Source organism: Staurois parvus, unplaced genomic scaffold (assembly GCF_062004578.1).
Source record: "Staurois parvus isolate SC_StPar_1 unplaced genomic scaffold, SC_StPar_1.0 ptg000047l, whole genome shotgun sequence".
Classification (NCBI taxonomy): domain Eukaryota; kingdom Metazoa; phylum Chordata; class Amphibia; order Anura; family Ranidae; genus Staurois; species Staurois parvus.
The window spans coordinates 1,774,930-1,794,758 of record NW_028317843.1 but is presented as its reverse complement, the minus strand read 5'-3'; the positions used below and the strand labels follow the sequence as shown (position 1 = coordinate 1,794,758).

Sequence of the window (19,829 nt, the reverse complement as noted above, 5' to 3'; positions counted from 1 at the left end):
TAATAATTACTTCTCCAGAGCTTCCCCATCCTATGGATATCTAAACCAATTTATAAGACTATCACCTGCTCTGCTCACTTTTAGGCGATCTCTGAAAACCTATCTCTTCAGGGTAGCCTATCCTGTCCTCAGCTAGCAATGGAATCTTCTATTCCTCTTCCCAGTCCATCCACCACAGTTATTACCTTTTGTACCACTAGCCCCTCCCTCTTAGCTTGTAATCTCCAAGGAGCAGGTTCAGGTATGGTGTGAATGTAGAAGTAGGCATCAGGTTCACTTTAAAGCTGAACTCTTCCTCCTGCAAAGATAACTGCACATTTTGCCTAGAGGATGAGTAATAAGGTGACCTCTTAGATTGTAAGCTCCAAGGAGCAGGGCCCTCCTATCCCTCTTGTATGGAACTGTATTGTTGCTGTATTGTCTCCCGTTATATTGTAAAGTGCTGAGCAAACTGTTGGAGCTATATAAATCCTGTATAATAATAATAATAAAAAAATAAACTTACTGATGCATTCTGGCAGTGATTTGTCCCATTGTCCATTTGGCTGACAAACAAGGACAGAAGATCCAAATAGATAGTATCCTGGACTGCAGTCATAGAACACCACTGTTCCGTAGGTGAAGTTACCATGCTCTATTTTACTTTCCCGGATAGAGTTCTCTGGGATTCCAGGATCAGTACAGTTGACCACTAGGAAATAAAATGCAATTTAGATTTGTAAATGTAGATCAACTTGTTTTCAGCCAGATAGCCCATACATGGATCAAATTAAGTTGGCTCAGCAGTGACTGGCCAAATTTTGATCCATTTATAATCGGCTTTAGACTATAAATGGTGCTTTACTCTGTTCCATCTTACAATGTAAACCTATGAGTCAGCAGAATCACTGTAAACAATATCCTCCAAGTGCGGCAGATATGTTATCAAAACATTTGCTAACCCTTTGAGGACCGTAAGATTTTGGAACGCCAAAAGAATCAATTTTTTTGTTTTTAAAGTTCGTACACTTGCTGTAACTAAGCCATTTCATGAAATAATTGGCAAAAAGCTAGATCCATTTGTTGTTTGTTGATAAGAACTAATATTTTGACTCAAACCAAAAAAAAAAGAGTTTTAAGTTCTTAATCAGATGATACACGCAATTAAAAACATGGGACAAATACGTCCCTTGGTCCTCAAAGGGTTTGACAGTCATTTTAGTATCTAATCTACTCTGCCTGCAGTGTCTTATCCAAAAATCTGTGGATCAAATGGCAAAAAAGGAGGATAGAGCTTATAAAATGTGAAAGTCATATAAAAAAATTACTATTAAGATAACATTGCAATACTAACACAAAACATATGCTCAGTGAAAGTATACTTTCATTTCACTTTAACATACATTTCACTAAGCTTCACATTTCACCCACCTTCAAACAGAAATAGTTTTTTTTCATTGTGATCACGCAATTCAGTTATTCAGTCAGTCCATCACCCATGTACACATGCAAGCACTCAATTCATATAAGCAGATCATTTTTTGTTGGTTTTGCTTGACCATCTCACTATCAAGCAATCGCTCAAAATTCAGGATACATTTAAAAAAATATACCCCATTTCTTGTATTTTTACTTCTTAATGTGTCAGTCTAAAGTAACAAACACAACCAGGAGGAAACAGGTGTTATCTCTTTCATTTTGTCACCCACAAACTGTGAAAGATAAAATGGCAAAGCTCAGAATAGAAAATTTCTTTTGCTGAAAGCCTAGAGGAATACTTTTAAAGCTTATCTAAATCCAAAAACAAAAATGTTATTATATTGCAGCTAACCAGTATCTAGATGTGGTAGCTTTATTTTCACCTGGTAAATCTGAATATAACACATTTTCTGTCCCTAGATATGCTAACTCCTCTTTCCGTCAAGCTGGCTTTAAAACCTGTCTGCCTTTGTTCTTCTCAGTTACATTGGGGAGTGGGGAAATTTGTAGTTTACAGAAGGAAGATTGTTCATGTTTTCAGTTCAGCTTACAAAAAGTGACAAGGATACTGTATTTCTATGAAGATCAACATGTATTTTCTGTACTTTATGAAAAAAGAAAACTAAAGCAGTCACCACATCTAAGGACCGATAAGCTGCAATCCCATTTTTTTCTTGGGTTTAGTTATCTTTTAAGAGTAAACACATCTAATATATTTATTTGAATAATGCATCTAATCTTTATGTGATCTTCAAATTCAGCCTTACCTTAACCACCTCCCGTCTGGCCGTTGTATATAAACGGCCGGACGGGAGGTGCAGGGTCGGGTGGCCATTTATAAATGGCCTCCCCGCACCCTGCTTGTGCGCACTCCCTGGGAGCGCGCAGCATCACGATCCAGTGCCCGCTGTGTCCTCCGGACAGAGTGGAACACCGATAGTCGGACGGGACCTCTGTACGAGGTCCTGATCATGTGATCACTGATTGGCCAATCAGTGATCACATGCAGAGTAGTAAGCAAGATGTCACTTGTGACATCATTGCTTACTACGTGTGAAATCTGTGAATGATCACAGAGGTCACATGGTACAAGGCTATTCACAACAGCCTTGTACCATGTGACAAGCTGTGACCAATCACAGCTCACTCAGTAGTTCTCAATGGCTGCAAGAAGGCAGCTAGAGAGAAGGAGAAATGATTGTTTTTACATCCTTTATGGGTGTAAAAGCAATCAGTGTAAAAAAAAAAAAATCTTCATCATCCCTCACAAGTAGTACAGTGACACCATGGTGACACTGTACTGCTAGGGTGACAGTATGTAAAAAAAATAAATAAATAAAAAATAATATATAAATAAAATGTAAAAAAAATGTTTAAAAATTATAACTTTTGGTTATAAACTAATTTGGGATTTTTTTTTTTACTAAAAATATAACGGAATAAATTTTGGCTAACATTTATGATGAAATATTATTTATTTTCAAAATTGTATAAGAAAAACACTTTTTTTCAAAATTTTTGGACTTTTTAATTTACATAGCAAAAAAAATAAAAATCCCAGTGGTGAATGAATACCACTAAAATAAAGCTTTATCTGTCTAAAAACAAAATGCTAAAAAATTCATATGGGTACAGTGTTGCATGAGCTTGCAATTGTCATTCAAAGTGTGATAGCACTGAAAGCTGAAAACTGGCCTAGACAGGAAGGGGGTAAAAGTGTCCGGACTGGAAGTGGTTAATGATGGTAGGCTTTGTAGCTGGGAAGGTGGAGTGCTGGCATAAAGGGCCACAAAATGCCCAAGCCTTTAAAGTAATGTATAAGCTAAATCTAGGAGAAATGAGGATGAGGGAAGGAACTAGTTCATGATTCTTGATGGCTGACATCCATCCCCTATATACTTCCCAATAATGCTAAATTGGCAGATGAATCATGCAGATGAAGAAAATTGAGAAAATTGCATCAAGCAAATGACCAGCAGCGGGCACGTGTGCTTTGGTGCTGCTACAGATCCAAAATATTATTTTTATTTTGTTCTAATTCATTAAAACAATGAACCTGCATGGTTAACAATACAGTAGCACTGGTGCCTCCAATGCTGCTTTGGAATTATCATGTCATGAATGCAAAAATCATAAACCAATTACATTTTTGTTTTTCTTTCAGTTCCAATATGACCGTTATGCCTGACCTGAGAACTATTCAAATCATGCTGTAGTATTGCAGAACTCCAAAATAAAACAAGTATATTTCTCGGCTAAGCCATGAAAGTAATAATGTTGAAGATGGTTTCAATAGACAAAGAAGAATTTAACAAAATTCAGTTAGCAAAACACATTTCCTCTGTAGTATGTTCAACTGGCCATATTGAGTGCCAATTCACATTGGAATCACACAGGAATTGAATGGACTGAAATCGCTCTGGATCACACTGAAATGTTTGCAAGTGGACTGCATGATACCATGCAATCTGGTGCAGGCAAACACACTGCATTTGTGATTTGCGTTTGGGGTGTCGTTAAGAATCTATTGACACCCACAGCAGATTGCACACCCAGCGCATTTGGAACATGATTTGGGGAACTCACATGGTCTGTTGGTTTCCTGCAGCACATGTGTGAACAGACCCTTATAGAGGTTTATCGGATATACTGTATCAGGGATGCAGCAAGTAGGTATGTATTGAATGAGTGCTAGACCCCTTGATTGAACAAAGATAAGGAGAACCACTTCTAAAGTTTTGAGGCAGCTCTCTGTCAACTAGGGTATCTCATAAAGTCCCAAGAAATGTTTCAGGGTATTGGAAGAACGAAAGTGCCACATCTATTAATTCATTCCAGTATGGGTTTTATTGTTAAAAAATTAAAAAAAGTTAATAAAATAATCTAGCATGTAAAATAAACTCCACACAAATACACAGATAAAACTTTGTAATGGAGTTTTTTTTTAACCACCAAAGGTTTTGAGTTTCTGTTCATCAAGTGCTTAGATTTACACAGTTTTGCCACACAGCACAACCCTGTCTGGCAGGGCACAAGACCTGATTTTTCACTTTTGCTGTTAAGTAACACTTACAGGTCTTGCCCCTCCTCTAGCCTGTGACTGGACAGTGAAAGGAGAAGCAGCAGACTGATGAGCTCAAGTCTCTGTCACTCTGCGCTCTCCTATTAGCACAGTAGTGCTGTATTTTTATTTGCATATTTTAGATTTGATTTAATGTTTTTCTGTTTTTTGGCTTTGAATATGTGTGTGGAAGGGTTACAATTGTATATTACTTTGATTGCTATTTGTGCCCCCAAAGTGTCTTCATTTTTTGTCCCAATGACCACAGAGCTTGGAGAGGAAGTAAGGGGAAATGACAACATCAAGAGCAAAGACAGTTTTTCAACCTTGCCCACTCTGCTAAAATTTATTTATTGAGGCCTTTTGTGGTCCTATTGGAGGGACTTCTTTTGATTTGTCACAGGTAGAGGAAGAAAAGGAAATCCTCCCCAACAGTGACAAAGACAGCAGAAAAAAACCTGACAGGGGTTCTAGCCCCCCCTTTTTTCAGTCAAAAAAGCTGGAATCCACTTTAAGAATAGATTGGATATGTGAATTCTAGCACCGCTGATATCACCCAGGGTCAAAAAAAGTACTAGGATTATGTAAGTAAGGATCATAAAACTGGCAAAGACCATTTTCAAATGTATATCAGTTCATTCCAGGAGTAACTTCATTTCCATATCTTGATCAAAATTTATTGCTAGCTTCAGCTTCAGACAGATACATTCACAAGGTTATCTGAGAACCCTGCTCTCTTCTTTTTTTCTTAATTGCTTTTGAGATTTATAGAATACTGATTGATATTTTTTTCATTGGAGTTCAGGGAAATACACTCATGAAAGATATAAACATTTTGTTGAATAAAGGGTGAAAGTATTATAAAAACGTTCGACTGATTAGACTGTCAAGAAGGTTCAATAAAGGAAAATCTTCTTTTGCTTTAAAGTTGACATAGCATACACAGTACATATAGTTTCTATACAACCAGCTTGTTAATGAATGTTACTTGAAATGATCATTTGTGTATTAGTTTGCCTTGAGTTGATAAAACTGTCATAAAATTAAAATTTCTCTTTCTTGCAACGATGGTTGCAGTATAAAATGTCCTGGGATTTCAATCATCCGGCTTACAAGATTGTCATACAGCCAAATGCTGTCATAAGATTTCAAACAAAGTATCATCATGATTCACAAAAGTTTTTTAGTTATTGAGTTAAAGTGGAACTTCACCCTTAAGGGGAAGTTCCACTGATGCTCCTCCTCCGCCCGCTCCAATTTTGGACCTTTTTTTTTGGAGGGTGGTGTGGTTACCTAGTCTTGTCAGGTACCCTCTCCCACTCCTGCTGGAATCACCTAGATGATCCCAGTGGAAGTTTCTTTCCCTCTGCCCACAACCTCATAGGACATGTCACAGGTCCTAGGAAGCTGTGGGAGCATTCACAAGGCACAAGCCTCATGCATGCTCAGCTGGTAGCTGGCTGTAAAGCCACAGGAAATCACAGCCAACTTCCCACAGTCAACATGGCGGTGTTGAGGATCTGAAGACTGAGGACAGTACTGGATCCCTGAAAAGGTATTTATAGCTGCTGACTGTTTTTTTTTTAAACGACTGAAGATCATCTTTAAAGTAAATGTAAACTTCAAATAAATGGCATTTCCTTTGCTAAAGTACTGTGCATCATAAAAAATTGAATTCTTCTGAAGCCTATTGGCAGCCACTTTCTGTCTAATATGATTGGATTCCTTCCACTGTTGCATATCATTACTTGGACTGGGTTTGTGATTGTGACGAATGTGGAACAAGACTGTGCAATGTGCAACAGCATACAGCTTGTAGTCTGCATTGGTAGAGCATGTGAAAGGGTGGCAACACAGAACAACTAGGTGATAGGAATACAGCATTGTCACCCCATAACAGGAAGTTCCTGCACAAGGTCTATTACTGTGGAAAGATGGAGATATGGCTTGTTTCAGAGGGAAGAGAGTCCCTTAACAGGAATGAAATTGGAGAAAGCTTAGTGTTGCTGCAAAAAAAATAATATTCACTAGTTGGTCATCACATCTATGTGATACGAGAACAGCTTGAAGCCCAACACATGAGGAACACATGTCAAAGATCTGTCTGGCCTACACAGGCAGGCTACCAAGCCAAACTAACATCTAAGACCGATAGTTGAAGTTTGTGTAGTCCCCACTTAAACAAACCAGTAAGATTGAACTAAGCGCGTAGCAGCCTATACATTATGTAGGCAGACAACAGATCCATGTCCACAATGGAACAAGTTCAGTAGAGGGGCTGAGACTGAGGTAGCTCTGTCTAAAAGAGGAAACAACAGAGTTGTCTGACACAGTGTCTGGAGGCTGTAACGCAATTATGCTATTTGCTGTGTTAAACAACCCAACTTGTGGGCAGATAACTGGGTTACTCTGATATTAGATCAATAAAAGTGGGCAAAAAGCCCTAAAACACATTTTTCTAAGTGAACTTAATTCTTGTGAAACTCTCTATTTTAAGCTAAATTTCACAGTAGCTATTGTTTTATTGAAAGCTTCAGATTTTGAAAGTTTACCATTTTTTGTGGTTTACATATATTTTATCCTAAGAAGTCAGTTTCTGGGGCTGAAAAGGCCTGCTCTACTACCTGAAGAAGATAAGCAGGTAAGGGTCTACAGTAAAGATAGTTAAAGTTAAACTCTATTCAACTATTTATATTTAGGTTGATTTACTAAAACTGACGAGTGCAAAATCTGGTGCAGCTGTGCATGGTAGCTAAACAGCTTCTAACTTCAGATTGTTCAGTAAAGCTTTGACAAAAGAAAAACTGGGAGCTGACTGGTTTCTATGCTTACCTGCAACAGACATTTCAGTTTTAGTAAATCAACGCCATTGTCTAAATATGAGAGTAATGTGTATTCTTACTTGAATCTTGGAGCAATTTGTGTATTTCTACCTGGTCTGTACAGTAATCTAGTGTGAAACTATGTGCAGAAACTTCCTGTATTAAAGACCAGTCACTGCGCTCTTGTGCAGGGTGACTGGTCTTGCCACCACCTAGCTTTTGGCAGACAGACAGTAGTGGGTAGTCCTGTTGAATCCCTTCCACAGCTCTTCTCTCTGTACAGGCTATGTAAAGAACAGTAATGATGTCACTACTTCTTTAAAAGTTAATAACTGCGTTTACAAAGGTATTTGTCGCACGCAAAGTGTATTTATATCCTTTGTGGCTATTAAGAACTATATTCAGCCTTATATCCTCACAATGTATATGATCAAACTAGAGGTGAATTTATTAAAACATCAAATTTCAATGTAATGTTGGCCAGAAGCTATACATCTAAAAAAAATCAACTTCTAACAAGCTTTCAAGATACATATTTAAAAAGAGCTATATAAATAGTTAACAAGTGTCCTTTATTAGGAAACAAAATCACGGGTATTTCATGTCTTTCTTACCTTTACAAATAGGAGGAGGATGACTCCATTGCCGGTTGGCTTGGCACTGTGCACGAGTTGGACCTTGCATGACATATCCCATGTTGCAAGAGAATGTTACAATGTCATTGTAATTAAAGCCATTGCCACTTGTTCGTCCATAAATTGGACTGCCAGGGTGACCACAGCTAACAGCTGCCAGGGAGAAATAAAGATCGAGAAACAAAACACATTTGTTAGCCATTCATAAAAAGTACAAGTAATTCTGGCATAAAACTAGCAATGTGAGATTGCAAATAAAGCTGAATTGAAGCAAAAAAAGCAGAAGAGCAGGCAACATAAGTAATACAACTGTGAAATAATCATACAAATGGAAATCATTTAACTGGATGCATTAAAGCCCAACTGAAATAAAGAGAATGAGGATATCACTCTAAATTCCTGGGTCTAGGTTTTTTTGTGTGAAGGGTATTGTTAAAGTGTATGTAAAGCTAACAACTTTTTTTTAAGAGTATAAAAGGGTAGATGGAGAGATTTCCTTTCACTTCCTGTTCTGTAACAGGAAATTAGAGGAAAAGGAATTCTTAGAAAGTTGTCTCAGGAACAGGTGTCCCTAATGGAAGAAATATTTTCCTTACTTATTTTTCCTCACCTACTGCAGGTCAAAATTTGTTTTATTTGCCCTTACATTCTGTCTTATTGATGATGGTCACCAAGGCAAGCAGAGGGTAAATTTTCTCAGCAGGACACAAACAGCAATTAAAACTTTGCAAACATTTCTTGAAGTAGTTTGCTGCAAAATTGTGTAAGGAAGTGTAATATAAATTGGAGAATATCTGGTGGTTATGATAAACTACTGTGGACCACAGAGGGTTAGGTTAGAGGTTGACATGCCTGTTCTAGGCTAATGTACAGTAATTCCAATCTTGTGGCACATCAGATGAGGAAGGCCCTTTACTGCTCCAATATGAATGTGCCCCGTGAGCAAAGTCGGCTCCATAAAGACATAGTTTGATGAGTTTTGTGTAGAGGAACTCTACAAGTGGCCTGCAAAGAACCCTGTCTCTTATTAAACACTTTTGGGATACATTGGAATGATGATTCATGTCCATCATTAGTACCTGAACTCAAAACTGAATGGGCACAAATTCACAGACACTTCAAACATTTGTGGAAATCCTTCTCCAAAGGAAGGAGGCTAGTGTAGTTGTAAAAGGCAAAGGAGAGATGGTAAAGTCTAACTTCAGGTTTGATTGAACAGCTACATACAGTATAGAGTTCTATGTCCTGTCAGTGGAACAGAGACTTCCCATCCTTATCCTTGAAAAAAAATTGAATTGGACTGAGCGGTGCACAGTCATTCAGAGGAAACTTTGTAATTTCTGAATGAAACAGGGATCCCTCTGATTGGCATAAGTAGAGGGGCAGGCAGATGACATCGCTCTCCACCTCAGTCAATAAGAGGAAGCCTTGTATTCATTCAGAACATACAAAGCTTCCTCTTAATGGCTAAGTAACCCTAAGCCCAGCTTGACTTTGTTCCAGGAATGGGACAGGGAGTAGGGGCGGACTGACCATTTGGAAACTCGAGCACTGTCCGAGGGCCCGGGGTCAGTAGGGGGCCCCATGAGATGCCCCTGGTACCTTTTTCATAGGCTTTTTTGAGTTTGGGCAAGGACACAGGGGCCCCATGATCCCCTATTGCCCGGGGGCCCCATGAGTTGTCAGTCTGCCCCTGAGAGGAAGTCCCTGTACCGTTACTGGAACACAGTGCTGTATATTGTATGTAGCCGATGCTACATCCAGTTTATACAGTGCTGACAGCAAGCACACCAGTCAGTGAAGTAAATAGCTTGTTTTGACCCATTTGGTCCAAAAGAACTATTGCAAGTTCAATAAAACCTAGAATTAGGCTTTAAATTTTTATTAATGCCCATGTTTTTTTAATGGGATGGCCCACCAGCTCATACTGTATATGCATCATGGTCAGTTGTTCACAAACAGTACAAGAACTTAATTTGCTATTAGAAGACACCAAAACCTGTCAATGAACTTCAAACCATGAGGTCATGGGGCACTGTGATGAACTATTATTGTAAGCTGTGCACAGTGGATAACAATAAGAAATTCTTTATAAATGAATCCTAAAGTTTGTAAAGTGGGCCAGGAACTGAGTTTTAAAACAATATCTTTCATTTTCAATTGCAACAGATTTCTTTATCATCTATAGCAGGATTAAACTAGACATACAAGATAAAATTAAGTAAATTACATATGTATACAAGTCCTGTAGTTTGGGTTATAAATTAACATAGCAATTTAAAATTAACCACTTCCCGACTGCCCTATAGCAGAACTACTGCTAGCAAAGACATGTAGTAGAATACATTTTGGCTCAAATTTATGACAAAATTTGATTTTTAAAATTTTTTTACTGGGTATGTTTCATACCAACAATTGTAAGACTTTTTTGTTTATAGCGCAAAAATTGAAAAAAGGCAGAGGTGAATAAATACCACCGTAAGAAAGCTCCATTTGTGGGAAAAAAGGACATAAATTTCATTTTGGGAGCAGCATTGCAAGACCAAGCAATTGTCAGTTAAAGTAACTCAGCACCGTGTCACAAAAAATGGCCTGGTCAGGGAGGGGGGTAAATCCTCTGGAGGGCAAGTGGTTAAATCTAGCTACAAGTAACAATGCTACTTGCTAAAGAGTTTGTCATTTTTATAGAGAGAAATAGCAAACCCAAGCTCAACTTCTTACTCAGACTTTGTTGGCTGGAGACTTTCACTCAGGCTGGGAAGTTCCATCCCTAGTATACAATAGCACATTCTAAATCGATAAGCCGGCAACTCAGTGAACTCTCCTGAGTGAATTCATAATTTTTATATTGCCAGCTTTGTGATCCACATATCCCTGTTGGATAGCACAGCCAAATTCTGGGTCTCCACTGCATCAACAGTGCATCATCAGGGTGGTTCAGAACATATCCCCGTCTAAAGATTTGTAGCACACACGGATGAACTAATCCCTCTCCTTACTCTGCATTCTTCTGCTGTCACATATGCTTTACATTGAAGTGTGATTGGCTAAGAAAACTCAGTCACTCTCTTTCAGTCTGAGCAGTTTGCTAAAGGCTGAAATCAAGACAGACAAAGGTACTTACTCTAGCTACATTTAAATATACAGTGCATTTAATGTTTTTTGATGGATACATAAATTCAATTACAGTAGTTTCTATTTTGCTTGGACCTCAACTTTACAAAATATTGGGAAAAGTCAGAAAAAAAAAATCCCTGCTGTCTTATAACTACATTGTTTTCCACAATTCAATGTTCTATTTAAAGCTTCACTTCCAAGAAGCACAGTCTCTTTTTAAAATGTGTAATATGTCACAGTTGCAGATAGCTATTACCTATTTCCTGGCTGTTCAGCATAGCAGTTACTGTGTGGTTTTCTATAATTGGATGTTGAAAAACACTACATTCACCTTTGCTGCTGTTAGCACTGACCCTAGAGCAATTATTTTCCTTGCTCTATTCTTATTCCTATCCAGCAGATTTGGAAAGTCTTGTTTGACAGAGATTCGTTCTTGTTTAAAGATTATCGATAGAGTAACATGTTGTTCCCCATGGTCTAATACCCTTTCCTCTCTTTAGTTTAGCATGAAAACGAATGGAACCACTGAGTGATTGAATCTGATTACAAGGGATTTAGAACATATATTTAGAGGGAACTGACAATTAATGATTAGAATGTTCAGACTGTCACAAGACTGGTATTCAGGTGATCATAAAGTAAATATCAAACAGTATACTAATATGCTGTAAATGTCATTGTAAAAACTAAGCTACTCAAATATGTATTCATAATACTAGAAGTAAGAGCTTTTTTCCTATCCTAATATTTGAGGACATCTTAAAAAACATTGTAAGATACAGACAACAAATAAACATCCTAAATCACTGTATATATATATATATATATACAGTTGTGTCCAAAATTATTCAACCCCCACTGAAATTGAGTGTTTTGGCCAGTTTGACATTGCTTTTGATCATTCAGTCATCTTGCTTACATTTACATTAAAGAGGCACTTGTAGGTCAGACAAATATAACATAACAGTTATAATGAAATAACCACAAATGTCTTTTCTGTGCTCACAGCATTATCAGTTTTATTCAACCCCCAAGTGACATTCAATCTTAGTACTTAGTACAGCATCCTTTTACAGTTATAACAGCTTTTAAACGTGAAGCATAGCTTGACACAAGTGTCTTGCAGCGATCTACGGGTATCTTCGCCCATTCTTCATGGGCAAAGGCCTCCAGTTCAGTCACATTCTTAGGCTTGCGCACTGCAACTGCTTTCTTTAAGTCCCACCAGAGGTTCTCAATCGGATTTAAGTCTGGTGACTGCGATGGCCACTCCAAAATGTTCCAGCCTTTCCTCTGCAACCATGCTCTAGTGGACTTGGAGGTATGCTTGGGATCATTGTCCTGTTGAAAGGTCCAACGTCTCCCAAGCCTCAGGTGTGTGACGGACTGCATCACGTTTCCATCCAATATCTCCTGGTACTGAAGAGAATTCATGGTACCTTGCACACGCTGAAGCTTCCCTGTACCTGCAGAAGCAAAACAGCCCCAAAGCATGATTGACCCTCCACCATGCTTCACAGTAGGCAAGGTGTTCTTTTCATCATAGGCCTTGTTCTTCCTCCTCCAAACATAGCGTTGATCCATGGGCCCAAACAGTTCTAATTTTGTTTCATCAGTCCACAGAACACTATCCCACAACTTTTGTGGTTTGTCCACATGGCTTTTGGCATACTGCAGTCGACTCTTCTTATTCTTTGGAGACAGCAAGGGGGTACGCCTGGGAGTTCTGGCACGGAGGCCTTCATTACGCAGTGTGCGTCTTATTGTCTGGGCTGAAACTTCTGTACCCACATCTGACAAATCTTTTCTCAGTTCCTCAGCAGTCACACGGGGACTTCTCTCCACTCTACGCTTCAGGTAGCGCACAGCAGTCGAAGTCAGCATCTTCTTTCTGCCACGACCAGGTAGCGTTTCAACAGTGCCCTTTGCCTTGAATTTGCGAATGATGCTTCCTAAGGTGTCTCTTGGTATGTTTAACATCTTTGCAATCTTCTTATAGCCATTGCCCTTCCTGTGAAGAGAAATCACCTCTTCTCTTGTCTTCCTGGACCATTCTCTTGCCTTCACCATGTTTGTAACCACACCAGTAAATGTCTAGAAGGAGCTGAGTATCACAGTCATTTTAAAGCTGCCTAATTGGTGCTTATTATGCTTGATTGCTGCTCGGTGACATCCACAGGTGTTTTCAATACCTGATGGAAAGCACCTGTATGAACCTCTGTTCTTCAGAGTGGTAGTCTTTAAGGGGTTGAATAATTGTGGCAATGAAGAAACCACATAAGAACCATTTACTACTGTATTACATAAACAATTGATGTCATTTTAGTTGCATTTGGGTAGTTACAACGTCCTTGTAGGATTTGATTCTGAATACAATTCCAAATGTACACTATAGTCCCTAAACCCCTTTACAGCATTGGGGGTTGAATAATTTTGGACACAACTGTATATATATATATATATATATATATATATATATATATAGAGTCAGTCACTAAAGCCAAAACCCGACCTTTGCTCTGGCATTGACATATTGTTATGTATGGCTCCAAAGGGTGAGAGGGTCGGGCCAATGACAGGCAGGCTGGGATGGAAAGGGCTCAGCAATGTTAGAAATCATCCTGCCCCAAAGAGAAGCATGAGATATTTGTGAAAAGGCAGCTTCCACTAACCATTGTGAGAAGCTCATATATTATTTATTTAGGCAATTTCTGAACAGGAACAATTGGGCAATATTTAGGGTAAGGCTAGAGATCAGTTTTAGGACTTGGAAATGAGTATATTCTAATTTAACATCTATTACAATACTTTGAGTGTGAATATGGTGTGAATGTAGAAGTAGGCATCAGGTTCACTTTAAAGCTGAACTCTTCCTCCTGCAAAGATAACTGCACATTTTGCCTAGAGGATGAGTAATAAGGTGACCCCTTAGATTGTAAGCTCCAAGAAGCAGGGCCCTCCAAACCCTTTTGTATTGAACTGTATCGTTGCTGTTTTGTCTCCTGTTATATTATAAAGCTCTGAGCAAACTGTTGGCGCTATATAAATCCTGTATAATAATAATAATACCTCATTTCCTGAGAAACTGGTGCTGTCCTTCACTGGCATATACTCTGGAACATTGCTGGGCTCTCAGCATTCTCCCATACAATGCAAGACTCCTGGGCATGCATTGTATAGTGTGACATCAGAGAGCTACAACTATACATTTAGTATAGTTCGGCTGTTTGCCGAACCTCTGAATAAGACAAATTCTGTGTGAACATTATTTTTAACTGAACCAGCAGCTGATCAGTAGATAGAGTGTAAAATTATTATTATATAAGATTTATATAGTGCCACCAGTTTTACAACATGAGGGCAGACAGTACAGTTACAATAAAATTCAATACAACAGGAATCAGAGAACCCTGCTTGTTAGAGCTTAAAAATGTCAATACTTCTTACCCAGAAAAATGAATGTATTTTCAATTGCAGATAATGATATATCCCTACCGACTTATCATTACTACAATTAATTATTACAGTCAAAGAAAAAAATATTGTGAACATTTTTAATTTTATGTGTGAGCACAATTTATTACATAATTATATTTTGTTTTAATTATTATTGATAAAATTGTATTAAATATATTTTGGCATCCATTTTAATCAAAGTTCCTCATTTGAATTCTTTTTTTTTTTTAAATTCCTTATTGTACATGTATATTTTTGTATACTGGAATGAAATAACAAATAGTGCTGAGCAGTTTTTTTGGCTGACAGTGATCAGTGTCAGTGCAGATTTATTGGGTGAATGGCCTTCTTAGAATCTGTCCTCATGAATACTTTCATGAGACAGCTGTTGTAACGTAGTAGCAGAATATCTCAGGAGAAGTCCAAATAAAATGAAAAACTGATTATCTGCACAACTGATGATTTTATATCCAGATTTAACTTTGGTATCCTAATGAAATCATAAAATATAATAAGATATGATATATTATAATTCAATATTACAATGTAATATTATATTATACAAAGTAATGTAATAGATAATATTGTATCATATCATTTTGTATCAGATTATATCATATCATCTCATGTAATAAAAGTGGGGATGTGCTTTCTATAATTTAGAGTTATAATTTAGATGCACCAGATATGGGATGGTTGTATAAAATTTAATTTTTTTACAGGATATTGCAGGCAGTTCCTCAAGTATCACATGTAACTACAAAGCAACAGCGATAAGAATTTCCCTAATATAGAGGTCATGGCTAAATTATTATGCAGTTGACATTTTTTTATGATCTGGACAATGAAGATATATACATCAAGGATAAATTAGGATACCAAAATGTGTCCCCAATGCTCATAGTAAGACTGCAAATATGCTTTATGCAGCATCAATTTTACTGTGCAATTGACATTAAATTGTAGTCATGCTGTATAATATTGATATTCTTTACCATAAAATCTATTAATATGTAAGGAAATAAGGTGAATTTATACATTTGAGGACATGTATGTCAATCTTTGCACACATTAAAAATATAGCAGTTTTATATTTGTTTCCGTTTTTGACTTCTAAAAGTGATTAAGTTGAATATGTACTGATTTTCTTCATATTTTCTTTGTAATTTAATGACTACATATTTTTAATTATATTTTAGTCATGAAAATATTAAAAATAAGATGACATATTAAGATGGTGACATTTTACACCAGTTAGCATATAGGCTTCTTTTCCATGTTGCTCCTATATTGTAAAAATCCTGTTAATTCTAGAGCTCAATAGCTCAAGTAGAAATGTACATCTTGGGGTTTATTTACTAAAGCTGGTTCTTTCAGAATCTGGTGCACCTATGCATGGTAGCCAATCAGCTTCTAACCTCAGCTTGTTTAATTAAAGTGTTACTAAACCCAGGACCCTGCATTCACTATATCTGGTCTCCCACAGAACACAGAACTTGGAAATGCAATTATTTTAGTAGATATAAACTGCTAAATACCTTTTCTTATCAGCAGTTAGAGCAGTCTTGTGACTTCAGTAGAGCACTAGTTAAAACTTGTAAGAGAAATTTTCCTTTTTGCTCTAGGAGGATGTGAAACCCCTGACCCTCTGTCTGGATAGCCTGATTGGCCCTGTGCTGATCACATGCACTCTCCCAAGAAAACAAATAAAACCTCTCTAGCAATATGCACCAAACTGAGCATGTGCATGTGACTACGGATTCAGTTTGTATCAGGTGGTCATTTCAACAAGAGGAAGGGCAGAGAAGAAAGGATCAAACAGCCTTTTTACACAATGCAGAGGATTAACCCCTTAGGTTCCACAGTGAGCATAATGGTTGTGGGTTTAGTAAAACTTTAAGCTTTACCAATAAAACCTAAAAGCTGATTGGTTTCTATGCAGAAGTGCACGAGATTCTGAGTGAACCAGCTTTAGTAAATAAACCCCAGTGTGTCAGCCACAATACAGGTGGTGTATTTTTAACAGTATTTTTACTAATCCACCCAATTAAGCTAAACTACACTAACTTCACCCCCACCCCAGCTCCTTACTTACCTCTTTAGTGCTGCAGTCTCTTCTAGATTTTACAGCAAGTCCCTCTAAATTCTCTTTATCACTAAGACCCTATTGACTTGAACAGCACTGTATATCAAGACTGAAAAGTTTCAGTATATATATTTAAGTCATAGGGGCTAGCACCAAAGAGAATTCAGTCAAACAAGCTGTATCTACTGGCAAAGGCCAGAGCAGCACTACAGAGGTAAGTAAGTAGCTAATGTGAGAGGGATCACTGCAACTGAGCTTTGGAGATGTAAGTGGAGGGTTATCAAAAGTTTTTCTGAAAGTGCTTGTGTCTTGTCTCAGGTTTGAAAAAATAGTGAGTACTAATTAATTAGGGTTTAATAAGTGACACTTGTAAACCACCAGGACACCATGGGGTTAATTTACTAAAGGAAAATAGGTTGTGCACTTCAAGTGCAGTTGCTCTAGATCTGAGGGGGAACATGCAAGGAAAATAAAAAAACATTTTTGCTTGCACATGACTGGATGTAAGAAATCAGCAGAGCTTCACCTCATTTCAGATCTTCCCCTCGGATATGAAGCAAGTGCACAGTATATTTACCTTTAGTAAAAACCCCCATGTGTAATATGCCATCAGTGATATCGGATAATAGTAGCTAGATCCAAAATGCTTAATCATTCAATTAAAATACAATAATTCACAATAATGCAGTGTGTTAAACTTACATTGGGGGTAAACTCTGTTGAAAAAAATAGTTGGGCACCCTGCAGGTTAATGCCATATTGTGATAGTATGGACAACATACTAGCACATTATGACAGACATACCTTTTAAAGTGGTAGTAACCTCTTATTTATATTTTTACCTACCGGCAAGCCTATAATAAAGCTTTCCTGTAGGTACAATGAATGTATCCTAAATGTGCACCATTTAGGAGATATTCTACAGAGCTGCAGTCAGGGACATCACCGGCGCATGCGCTCTACAGGAACGGCATACCCGTGCCTTTCCTTCAGAGCTGTGTGCCACGGCCAAAATTCCCTGAGTGACATAATCAGTGGCTCAGCCACGGGTGAAGATGGAAGCCCTGTCAGAGATGACAGCGTGCTGCTGATGGGCTTCCTTTAAAGGTAAGTTTCACATAATATGCTATTATACAATGCATACTAGCACATTAAGATATTACTTGGCAGGGGGAAACTTTTTATTTTGGAACAAGTTTACTACCGCCTAAAACGGAGCCCTCCAGAAGCCCACTGTCAATGCTGTAGGCTTGTTCATCTTCACCCGGTCTTTCTTTTGGATTCATGCTGTCTGGCCATTTAATGGCTGGGATGTTATGATGTCACTCCTGAGGCACGATCGGGGCACACTGCTTTCTGCCATGATGGCAGAGCACACTGCGCATGTACAGTGACGTAATCAGCTGGAGATAATGTGAATATCTGCTAAACTGCAGGAGATATTAGCTGCACCTACAGCTAAGCCTTATTATACGCTTACCTGTAGGTACAAGTTTAAAAGAAGAGTTTACTACCGCAATAAAGCAACGCCATTCCAGCAACAGAAATTATAAATTAAAATGCACATGACATTGCTGTCAGCACCTTTAACTATCTTCACTTTCCTGATCTGACAGTGCTGGGCAGCCCAGAGCCTCTCCCCGAACAATTACCACTAGGGATTGGTATTTCAGGAAATATCCTTTTCCGTTGAGGGATCAAGAAGAACTTTCTCCCCCACTGAAGCAAATTGTACCATGCTTTATTGGAGGTTTTAGCTTTCCTCTGGATTAACTGTGGATATAGGGTACTATATATGGTTTTCTTTCTTTCTTTTTCTCCTTTCTTTCTTTGTCTCTTTCTTTCTCTCTTTCTCTCTACTATGTAACAATCTTAACTCTCCAGCTTTGCACAAAAATAGGTCTGTTCCCCAGCAACTCGACATCAGGCCTTGTAATTGCCACAAGGAGGATGGAGTTATTCAAATAGTGACCTTAAGAATGTTCCATTTGCATAGCCTCTGTGAGATGGGTTGTGGGATATGCTACACTTTTAGTTCAGGCACAGAAAGGTATGTACTGACAGCTGTCATTCCTGTCATACATATTTTAATTAAAGTGGCTGTAAAGATAGAAGTTTCTTTTACCTTAATGCATTCTCTTCATTAAGGTAAAAAAAACATTCTTTGTTCTGTTCCTCCTCCAGCCCCCCCCCCCCCAATACTTACCTGAGCCTGATCTCAATCCAGCACTGTGCTCGAGAGCAGCATCAAAGCTCTTTCTCTCTCCTTACTGGCTCAGAGGCAGCAGCAGGAGTTTTTGGCTCCTGCTTATGTCAATCACAACCTGCAAAGATGAAGCGTGGGGGGGCGAGCTGCACTCTGTGTGTCTATGGACAAGCGAGCCACATGAGTGCCCCCTTAGCAAGCAGATTATGATGGGGATACTGAGAACCTGCACAAGTACCCTCATAGCAAGCAGTTTGCACTCAGAAGGGGGGGAGCCAGGAGCAGAAGAGGAGGGTTGAAGCTGCTCTGTGCAAAATCATTACACAGAGCAGGTAAGTAATGTTATTTTAAAAAAAATCAAAAATGTCCCTTTACAAGGGACCCTTTCTCTTGGGTGGAGCTTCACGTGACATCAGCACGCTACACAGCTGCCACCCGTAACGTTTACACATTGGGAGTGCTGTAGTTCCGGGATAGTTTTTTTGATGGCTATGTATCTTTAACCACTGTAACTGCATTGATTTATCCCTAATAAATTTTTTAAGTTTTGGGTATACTACACTATCGGTGTTTATTCTTTGCATGATTTACCGCTGGAAATACGAAGTTGGAGTGGAGCCACGGGCAGAACCATCTTTGCGCTACACACTGAGGAATTGTTTGGGGATAACCCCTAAAGCACTGTTTGCTTTTTAATACAAAAGCCCAATAGCGTTGGTAAGAGCTCTTATATGTGTGTTGTTTTCACCAGGATTTTAGAGGTGTCATCTTCCTCTTCCTTTTATTCACTTAATGTGGGTTTCTCTGTCCCTTTTGATGGCTTGGTTTCACTCACTTAAAAAGCTTTTTTTGAGCACGGACGTTTGTACACAATTGATGGACTTTAACACTATTTAGCACTGCACTTTTTTTGTTGTATTTTGTTCGAAGGATTGTATCTATTCCTGTGTCAGCCACTTTTTATGTATTATTCAATCTGAGCGCAAAG

The 19,829-nt window shown here is 38.3% G+C and overlaps 1 protein-coding gene across 1 annotated transcript in view; it reads right to left on the bottom strand.

Annotated features, from left to right (window-relative positions):
- CSMD3 (CUB and Sushi multiple domains 3) overlaps positions 1–19,829 on the bottom strand; it is a 1,455,553-nt gene that overhangs the window by 138,805 nt on the left and 1,296,919 nt on the right. The window contains exons 55-56 of the mRNA XM_089664334.1: positions 7,956–8,129; positions 506–691 (exon numbers count right to left, since the gene is read on the bottom strand). Coding sequence (XP_089520460.1) covers positions 506–691; positions 7,956–8,129 — 360 coding nt within the window. The remainder of the gene's footprint in view (positions 1–505; positions 692–7,955; positions 8,130–19,829) is intronic.